Source organism: Gadus morhua, chromosome 3 (assembly GCF_902167405.1).
Source record: "Gadus morhua chromosome 3, gadMor3.0, whole genome shotgun sequence".
In the NCBI taxonomy this organism is placed as follows: domain Eukaryota; kingdom Metazoa; phylum Chordata; class Actinopteri; order Gadiformes; family Gadidae; genus Gadus; species Gadus morhua.
Genome location: NC_044050.1, coordinates 21,361,232 through 21,371,487, shown reverse-complemented (window position 1 = coordinate 21,371,487; position 10,256 = coordinate 21,361,232). Strand labels below are relative to the sequence as shown.

Below are 10,256 nucleotides of genomic sequence, written 5' to 3'. Positions count from 1 at the left end.
CTCTGCACACACATAGTTTCCCGGCAAGCAGTTAAGCAACTATTGGTTCTGGCAACACAAATATCCCCCCTGGCTCAAAAGGCTGAAGTGTTGTGTCATTTATTTTCATTGAGCATTTCGTTTATTAATTACCTTTAGAAACAAAAAACAAAAATGTTGAACTTAAATTGAAATAAAAATATCTTTTGTTAATTGAAAAGGATATCTTTGTTTTTTAATTTGTAAAATTCTATTGAGGTCTTTTATCAAAATGTAGGCCTGTTTGTGTTGTTGGCAAACCGTTTAGGCCTAACAGAGATAATTTGTAAATTATTATTACATTTAAGTGTTCTTTTTTACAGTGAATAGTCACAATTAATTTTTGGGGCAAGCACACTCTACTAATATTGAAGTAATAATAAGGGGGGTTGTTTTGACAGTCCACTACAGTTGGCTATTCAAATAACTCTATACCTATGATCATCAACAGGTGGCAGCGGAACGCTAGTCTTCCTCTGTGCATGTCTTTACGGACTATTGTTGGTGCTAACCAGGGCCGACGGACTGGGACTGTGATTGTTGCCGTTTTTGGACTCCCGGGGCTCTATATCTATATAATATAAGAAAATATATAGATATCTAGATAATTTTATAAATAATATCACAGCCAAAAGCTGTGTGCGCCTCCGGATGATAGTGTGGCGAGCAGTGCGGGAAGGACGAGACGGGAGCCCAGGTTAAGCGGTGACGCAACGCTCCTGCCTCATACACCGCACGACAACGAGAGCTGCCTTTATTTAAACACACCCACAACACACAGCGCACCGCACACCCAACCAACGGACATGCAAGTCTCGGAGACGGTGGCGGTGTCACACTAAATTTGTACCGGGGGCAAAATTTGTACCGGGCGCGTCATCATTACGTAATCCATTACAAACCTGCCTGTCAGCAGATGATCGCGTCGTCCGTTGCCGGGCAGGTTTCAAAAAACCTTCGCGCTCATGTTGCCAAAGACGAAATAACATAATACAGTTAACGGATCGCTAGATAATGTAATGTTTTGTTGGGTTCCTTAATAAACACACGATGTATCTTGGAACAGACATCAACATGCAGCGCGCCAATCCAACTGCGCATGCTCCGTGTGACGGTCTAATAACTGATGTTGATATCATTAAAGATAACACTTGTTTTTACTTTATATTTGTATTGTATTTAATTGTTTAATCCAATTTAGCAAGTAAACTGAGTGTTTAAAGCAGGTCAAGGACGAAATAGCACAATACAGATAACGGATCGCTAGATAGAAGGTTCGCGAATGTTCACGTCATTCGACGCGATCGTCCGTTGCCCGGCAACGGACGACGCGATCATCTGTACCGGGCGCGTCATCAATACGTAATCCACTCCAAACCTGCCCGGCAACAGATGATCGCGTCGTCCGTTGCCGGGCAACGGACGATCGCGTCGAATGACGTGAACATACATACTTGCTAAATTTGATTAAAAAATTTAATACAAAACAAATATAAAGTAAAAACAAGTGTTATTTGATATCAACATCAGCTATTAGTCACACGGAGCATGCGCAGTTGGATTGGCGCGCTGCATGTGGATGTCTGTTCCGGGTTAAGAATGTGACAAGGCGGGTTAATGTTACTTCATGGATGGGTCATGAATATAAAGCCCTTCTCTTCAAGATACATCTTGTGTTTATTAAGGAACCCACAAAACATTACATCATCTAGAGATCCGTTAACTGTATTATGTTATTTCGTCTTTGGCAACATGAGCACGAATGTTTTTTTAAACCTGCCCGGCAACGGACGACGCGATCATCTGTTGACAGGCAGGTTTGGAATGGATTACGTATGGATGACGCGCCCGGTACAAATTTGGCAGCCGGTACAAATTTAGTGTGACAGCGGCAACACTACACTCAAACAACAAAGACCCCTAACCCGTTAATCCCACTTATCTCAACGGTAAAAAATTGGCAAAAGGCAATAAACCACCTTTTCCCTACAGGTGTAGGTACCACCAGAGAATGTCTAATATGAGGAGAACTGGCACTCGCGGGTTATTTCCGGGTTTCTGGACTGGTTGCAGTAATAATCTTTGACCACGCGGGGCGCTCGTAGGCGAGTCCAGAATGAATGGGAGCCAACGGGGTTTTACCCTCAGAATCCACTTTTCTCACGATGTAATTTTTTGTCAAGTAATTTGAAAGTTGCTATCAAAGGGTGGGGCTAAAATAATAAACTCAGCTGAATATTGCATTTTTTAAGGTCACGTATCTGTTCTAAAAAGGTGTTCAAAAAATGCGATGACGTCACACTGTCAGAGGTACTGCTTTACGGCAGTTTCTGAATCCCTTCGGCACTTCCTTTTTCCCCGCCACGTGGAGGTAAGGCTTTTTTTTTTGCTTAATGCACTTGTTAGAGTTTTAGTGAGTTAATGTCAAAACAAGAAATGGGCGAATGTTTCACATATGTATGTTACTTACAGAGTGTTTTTTTTCTATCTAGTGCTAGCTGATATCAGCTGACTGGATCCTGGCTTTATTATGTCCATGGATGCTGGCTGTCGGCTGATTATCGGCTATGTAGCCTAGCCAATTTATGGTGGCTATTGAAAAGTAAAAGAACGGTATATGTATTAACATCATTCGATTTACGGATTAATTAATATATCAATATAATGATGATATCGTACTTTTGGTATTATATGTAACCCATTTTCTGAAGCCAGGCGTGATTTGATGACCCTGGTGTGTGCTACATAGCATCCCAGGTGTGAAATAAAATGCATATTTTTTTCATTTAAACTTAATATATAGTTATTTCGAGCCATTTTGTAAAATTAGGGTTAGCTGAGCCAGCTAAATATCATCACCTAAATACAGTAGGCCTCTTGCCTCTTGCTGCACCAGTAGTAGTAGCTGCTAACCTATAGGTCGAACTACTGGTTGCAAATTTGGGCGATAAACACCACAAAAATGAAGTTGTTGTATGTCTCCACCTGTCGTCTTCTCCCATGCGAATTATCCTGTAGAAAAGAAATAATGATGGCTGAAAAGAAGACGGAGCGCACGATCATTAACTTATTGATTTTTCTCTGGTCAAAGCGTATACCTACTTGACTCAGTTAAAATGCAGGGGCACATTAATTGAAGTTTGATTTATTTTTGTAGAACAATGTAGAGCAATGTTAAAGGATAAATTAATAAACAACAATCGTTGCATGTAGTAAAAGAAAAACCTCAAATGATCATTTATATTTATAGCGTATTCCAAAACGTATTTATTTACTTTACTAAAAGATATATATTTAATTTAATTGTTTTACATTTTTTTAATCTTTTTATTATTATTATATTCTCCACAGGAATAATTTGAAGACCGCTCCATCTAGCTCCCTCCACAGCCAGACACAGCAACGATCCTCCAGCTCCATTCAGGCCGTGAAGGTGGACAGCTTTCTCTGAGCTGCTTTGGCCGTTTGCTGTTTGCTCAGCCTCCTGTTCCTCTCACGGATTTCCCCCCCGAGCCTGCACATCACAATTTTTTTTATTGCTATTGTCTCCAATAGAATTGCATGCTCAGGGTGTGAGCTGAAGAGGCTTTTGAACACCCCCAGACTGCCCAGAGCCCTCTCCATTTTTTTGGTGATCTGGGTGAGAGGCCAGAAAGCGTCGATGTTCCGTCCAAATTCCCCCTCCAAAAGCTGGATGGCAGCGAAAAACCCTTCCGAAGGCCTCATTAGGTTTGCCGTTGCCGTGTATTTTTTTGCCTCCAGGAAGGGGTGGTCCTCACTTGTGGCGTAGCTGTGGTCCTGATGTCGGGCACCCAACAACAGCACCTCACAGTGTGGACAGGCCTGAACAATTTCCTCCTTTTGAAGGACCCGGACAAGCCAGCCAGCAACGTAGAACAGGCCCTCCTCCTGGATGCAATCGCCAACAGTCTACAAGTAAGAGAATATACAGTGTTACATTGAATATGAGCATGATCATATGTGAATGTCTTCCATGTGATTTATGACTGTAGCGGTGTGTCAATGCAGTATTTTGTCTTGTTGAGTTGACCTGATCTCCCACAATGTCCGATACCACTGGTTCTTCATCCTCCATCTCTGTTGTCAGGGTGGTAGGGAGGGCCATTGAGGTCATTGGAGCTGTTGAGGTGGAGGGGATTGCGTCCTCTGACATACTGGCTAGGGGGGTTGTCCCGTCATCCAGCTCGCAGTTTGATGCAGTCGATGCAGAAAGAGCAGGTAAAATGTTGGCTACACTCAAACCCCTGAGTGCAGCGGTGAATTCCCTCGCACTGGGATTGTATTTGTGCCCCCCTTTGCCCCGAATCAAGGAGAATAGGTTCTTAAAGAGCCCATGCCATTAAAATCACATTTTTCCTATTGTTTGTTAAATAACATAGGTCTGAATAAGTTTGTGAGCTGTGGTAAGTTTGAAATCTATGCAGTTTGTCTGCTGAATGCAATAGGCAATGAAAGGAAAAAGGCAGAAGAAATGAGCCGATCTGGATAAGGTGACACTGTGACGTAGCGTTGTCAAATTATTATTCATGGCCCTGCCCACTTGGTTGGTTCGTAACCACCCACCAGAATTCTGAATGAGTCGTGATTGAGCTAGTGCTAAATGCTAATACGTGTACGGTAGTTGCTTAGTTCGTAGTAACAGGCTAGTTACAGAATTTTGAATTCAATGGCAGAACGACATCGAACTACATGAACTGCGACATGCTGCCTGCCGCCGGTTGCCGCGAGGCACCACCGCCGCTGCCGGGCGGTGGTGCCTCGCGCCGGCAGCAGGCAGCGCACGGTTCAGTCTACTACAGATTGATGTGGAGGTGGAAGAACGAGAGACGTCGGAGAACCCGACGAAGTCCTTTGTGATTCATTATATCGTCTGGACGTGCACACAGCTTTTGGCCGTGATAATATGTATTATTTGATATAGATATCTATGTATTATATGATATTATTTAGATATAGAGCTCCAGGACTGTAACGCAAGTGTTGTACACTTCCTTGTTATTTGGATAACCGTTCTGCTGTTGGTGTGATGGCGCATAACACGTCGGACTCTCGTCTATGGTATTTCTACAACTAGACCCGTAGTGGGGGTTATCTCAGCCATGGTTGAGAATGAATTGGGGGAAAGGAACTCTGGCTTTGACTCCCTGAAGTCATGAACCACGACATGGAGGAGAAAGGGATTGTTGACCGCGGTCGTCTCCCGCCGGAGCCTCGCTGCCGATGGACCACCGCCTCGGCTTCAGGATGCGGTGATTAGCGCTGACCGCTGCCGAGGCGGCGGGAAGCAGGGCTCAAGCGGGATACATTCGCGGCCAACAATCCCTTTCTCCTCCATGTCGTGGTTCATGTAGCCTACTTCAGGGAGTCAAAGCCAAAGTTCCTTTCCCCCAATTCATTCTCAACCATGGCTGAGATAACCCCCACTACGAGTCTCGTTGTAGAAATACCAGAGACGAGAGTCCGACGTGTTATGCGCCATCACACCAACAGCAGAACGGTTATCCAAATAACAAGGAAGTGTACAACACTTGCGTTACAGTCCTGGAGCTCTGCTCTATATCTAAATAATATCATATAATACATAGATATCTATATCAAATAATACATATTATCACGGCCAAAAGCTGTGTGCGCGTCCAGACGATATAATGAATCACAAAGGACTTCGTCGGGTTCTCTGACGTCTCTGGTTCTTCCACTTCCACGTCAATCTGAAGTAGACGGGGTCGTTTGAGATTCATAATAACCTATCGTCTGGAGGCTCACACAGCTTTTAGCCGTGATAATATATATTATATGATATAGATATCTATGTATAATATGGGTTTCTAAGAGGCATTGCGATACATCCACCGTAAACAGAGCGCATGGTACCGTGGCTACAAGCTGCTCAGGGCCAGGTGATAATATATATTATATATTATATGATATAGATATCTATGTATAATATGGGTTTCTACAAGCCATTGCGATACATCCACCGTTAACAGAGCGCATGGTACTGTCAGTGGCTACAAGCTGCTCAGGGCCACACCCCCACCCCCCTCCTTGACCTGCCTTGACACGCCCACCGTATACAGAGCGCATGGTAGTGGCTACAAGCTGCTCAGGGCCACACCCCCACCCCCCTCCTTGACCTGCCTTGACATGCCCACCGAAACAGAGCGTTTGGGGGAAGCTCAATGTGCGACTGTTTCGGAGTGACTGTAACTCTGCACCACGGCTGAATTTCGGGATCGTCTTTGAATACTGTGTTTGTGGCCCACTAATACCTATATTAAAGCATCATAAAATAGAATGGTATGGGATCTTTAAAAAACAAAAAAGCAGGTGGTCAAAATCCTAGTTTTCAACAGGTAACTTTTTTATTTGCAAAGTAATTGTGTGTTGACCTACCTCAATGCAGTCCTGGTTCAATTTTGAGGTGCACAGATACTTCATTCCTGTATCTGTGCACCTCTTGTGGACAAGAAGGACACTTTTTATTGAGAGGCACATTCCGTGCTGGGAAGGAGGTGGCTTACGCTGAGATCTGGGGGGGGGGGGGGGGGGGTGTTAGTGTGATCCTTAGCCTAGATGTTGATTTGGTGCAGTTAGATTGTTTGTCTTTTCTTTCTTCAGGAGAAAGAAATGGCTGACTGACCTGAACTGCCAGCTTGCCACCCAGCTGATGCATTCCCTCAGGAAGTTCTCCTTCTCCTGGGGCCCGTTTCAGAAAGCAGGTTTAGTGAAAACTCTGAGTTAGTTAACCCTGAGATGAGGGAAACTCTGGTTTTTCAGTTTCACAAAGCCAGTTCAGCTTTAGTCTGAGTCAGTTACCCTGGCAACATACTCCGTGAACCTAACCTGCTCGCTGGCAGGTTTTCTTCAACTAACCCCGAGTTTCTCCTGCTCTTAAGTTGAAGCCTGCAGACTGAAGGCAGTGGCAGACATGGCGTGTCCTTTTATTGAAGAGCCAGTTGATGTCGAGGCGCAGATACTTGGATGTTTTATCATTCCCTGATGAGTTACCTGTTTGAGCGTTTCCGTTTCACTGCATCATCAATAATTTATATAAACAATATTCTCAGCCCTCACATCGCTCACATGACACATCGTGGACACGCTCTCAGTTCCAAGCAAATTCTTTGTATTGCACTTCGTTTTTTTGCCAACTGCAGTTTTTTGTATAACGTCGGTGATGCAGAGCATGTGTCCAAGGCAACTGTCTGTCGGGCTGTCCGGAATGTGACACTTGCACTGAAACGGCTACTATGCACGTTTGTAGTGTTCCCAAGTCACAGACCCACCAGACTTCTCAAAGAAGAGTTCCACAGAATTGCAGGTATCAGTCTAAGCAGTAATTCATTTATGCTATAAAGCTTTGAGACTTGAAGCACTAATCAGTCAATTTGATATATTTTAGGGTTTCCAGGTGTGATTGGCTGCATAGATGGCACTCACATTCCTATCATAGCTCCTTCAATAAATTAAGGAGATTATGTGAATAGGAAATCTGTCCACAGCATTAATGTACAGGTAGGCCTAAATAGTAGCCTTTAACATTCCAAATGAAATATGCTTCACTATACAGCTAATTACTGTTCTCCACTGTGAAGATCATATGTGACGCAGCCCACATGATAAATAATGTGGAGCGAAGTGGCCTGGGTCTGTGTATGACTCACAAATGTTTCGTGAGTCTACACTGAGTGCCAGATTTGCCCGTGGTGAGTTTATATATATAGTTTATATATCCAGTATATAGTTATATCCTATGATCAATATTTTGTTTCCTCCTATTACAACTGAAACAATAAAGTGTATCTTGTATTATCATAGGAGAGTTTGATGGTTATCTACTCGGAGACAGAGGGTACCCCTGCCAGCGCTATCTGCTGACCCCTTACCCTGACCCTGACCCTTGCCCACAGCAACACTACAACTTGGCTCACTGCAGGACACGAGCCAGAGTGGAGATGACCATCGGCATACTCAAGGCCCGGTTCCAGTGCCTTCGAAGGCTCAGGGTCACCCCAGAAAGGGCTTGTGACATTATAGTGGCATGTTTGGTTCTCCACAACATTGCCACTATTAGAGGAGAACAATGTCCTACTCTTTCCCCCAATGATCCAGATAATAATCCTGACCCCCCTGCTGATGCACGAGATGGAAGAGCTGTTAGAGACATGATATGCTTCAATCATTTCTAACTGACTCTGCCTTTTTTCTGTTGGCTATAATGGAGGTCAAATTTTAAGATAACCAGAAAACACAAATTTGGAGACTTGTATGTATAAAAGGCATTTAGGTGTTGCTTTCATATAGACAATATTAAATACTGGCAGTGTTGGGATTTTTCTTTGTTTAGCAGATTTCCCTAATTACTTAAATATATCTATCACATGTTGAATGCAGCCACTAAATGCTGTTTAATGAGGGCAGGCTAAACAACATCACAATTGCTTGTACTTAAATTATACCTCATCTGTTTGAACTACATTTTTATATTTCATTTTTAGTTGCAGCCAAGTCCGTTTGGGGCCTGTTGGGTTGCACCTGTGCGCACAAACACACATATGGAATATAATTGTTGAATAAGTGGAACATTCAAGAGAAAACATTTTCTTTTTCTCAAATACTCTGACTCGGTCAGCTATTTTTTTCCACGCGAGCTCCCGCTTTTTGGCTGCTGCCATAGTATTGCTTTTTAGTAAAAAGATATGCTCGCTTTCTGCATATGCAGTCATTAAGATTTGCAACTCCGCTGGGGAGAAGTAGGAGGATCGAGGCTTGTTAGTACTTGTTGCCATGGTGAATCATGTTATCTGTGTTCCATTGATGAGGGCTTTTTATATCCTCATGCACGAGCTTCACTCAGAGTTACCTTGACTCAGAGTTGATTGAACTAAGCGTTATCACCTGTTCTGAAACCAAAAATTCAGAGTTTTACAGCTCAACCTAGAGTTAAAGGTTGGGTACGGAATTCGCTTTTTTGGCAATTTTTGCAAAATTACTTGAAATCCTTATCATAACCCGCTTACAGCCACTTAGTCAGAAGTACTGACATGAAAATTAAACTTGTCAATCATCTGTGGAACGGGCAGGGCTCGAAAAACTCCAGCCAATCATTTCCATTGCCACCGAGTTGCATTGGACAGTAAGTACGTCAATCAAACGGTCGTACTGCACTCCCCCTCCCCCGCGCGCGACCCCTTCGTGCAGTACTCGTGACCCAGAGCTCGTGACCCAGAGCAAGCTCCTGTTTGTTGTTATCCTGCGGTAGCTACTGGAACTAGTTAATCCACATTTGGACCTAGCAGTAGAAGACAATTTCCATGGCAGACAAGACGCCACCACCACCACCAGCAAAGAGAAGGAAAACTCTTTTTCAGAGAGTAATTGATAATAAAAACGCTGAAAGAGAAAAACTGAAATCAAGAATAATCCTAGGCGCTGCTTTCAAACGTTGGCGGCAACTGAAGGACGAGAAGGGTCTAAAAACCGATGCTTGTGTGGCGGTTGACCTAGTTTCAAAGTTTATACCGTCTATACTCGGTAATACCGGTGTTGAGACGAGTGTATTACTCGGTGTGAAAATGTCCACACCGCGGCAACCCTAGTGAAAACCAGGACTTCCAATACAATTATATGAAACAAACATACATTTTCTAAAAATAATAATGATTTATGTGACCGTTTAATGTTTATAACATCTGGTGCAACCATAGCCGCGAGAACGTATTCTCAGCAGGGGGTGCTGGAAAAAAAAACCCGGCCCGCACTAGACTCGCAACTCGTCACATTGATAAAAAAGATATATAGCAGCGCAGCTCAATTACACCAGTGCATGCGCGCAGTTGAAAATCGATCGTTGTGTTCACTTCCTTCACACCATGGTTCACATCCAGCTGCTCACAGAACAAGTTTAGCGCACCACCGCTACCCTCACACTTTTTCATATAACCTTTTTTCAGCACTAGGTCATATGAGCATTAAATAAATGCTTTGGTGTACACATCAGTAGGCTACGGCCTATTTGCACTACTGTTTAGTGGCAATGCAGTGTTTTATTCTATGCCTTTTTATTTTCGTATATTAATACAATTTATTTATTCATGAAATCAAGATCTGGTCTTCAAATCTTTTTTCCAAATATAGGTCGTCTTACAATGGGGTTTGTGTTTATATTCGGACCAATACGGTACAGCGGGCGCTCACATGACGTTAAGCATTTC

The 10,256-nt window shown here is 43.3% G+C and overlaps 1 protein-coding gene across 1 annotated transcript; it reads right to left on the bottom strand.

Moving 5' to 3' along the window:
- Positions 1–3,147: 3,147 nt before the first annotated feature.
- Positions 3,148–4,509, bottom strand: LOC115540901 (uncharacterized). Its single transcript, XM_030352535.1, has 2 exons — positions 4,070–4,509; positions 3,148–3,948 (listed from the first exon to the last, which is right to left on the bottom strand). The coding sequence occupies exons 1-2, from the start codon at positions 4,190–4,192 to the stop codon at positions 3,439–3,441; spliced, it is 633 nt and encodes a 210-aa protein (XP_030208395.1). The 5' UTR covers positions 4,193–4,509; the 3' UTR covers positions 3,148–3,438.
- Positions 4,510–10,256: the final 5,747 nt, after the last annotated feature.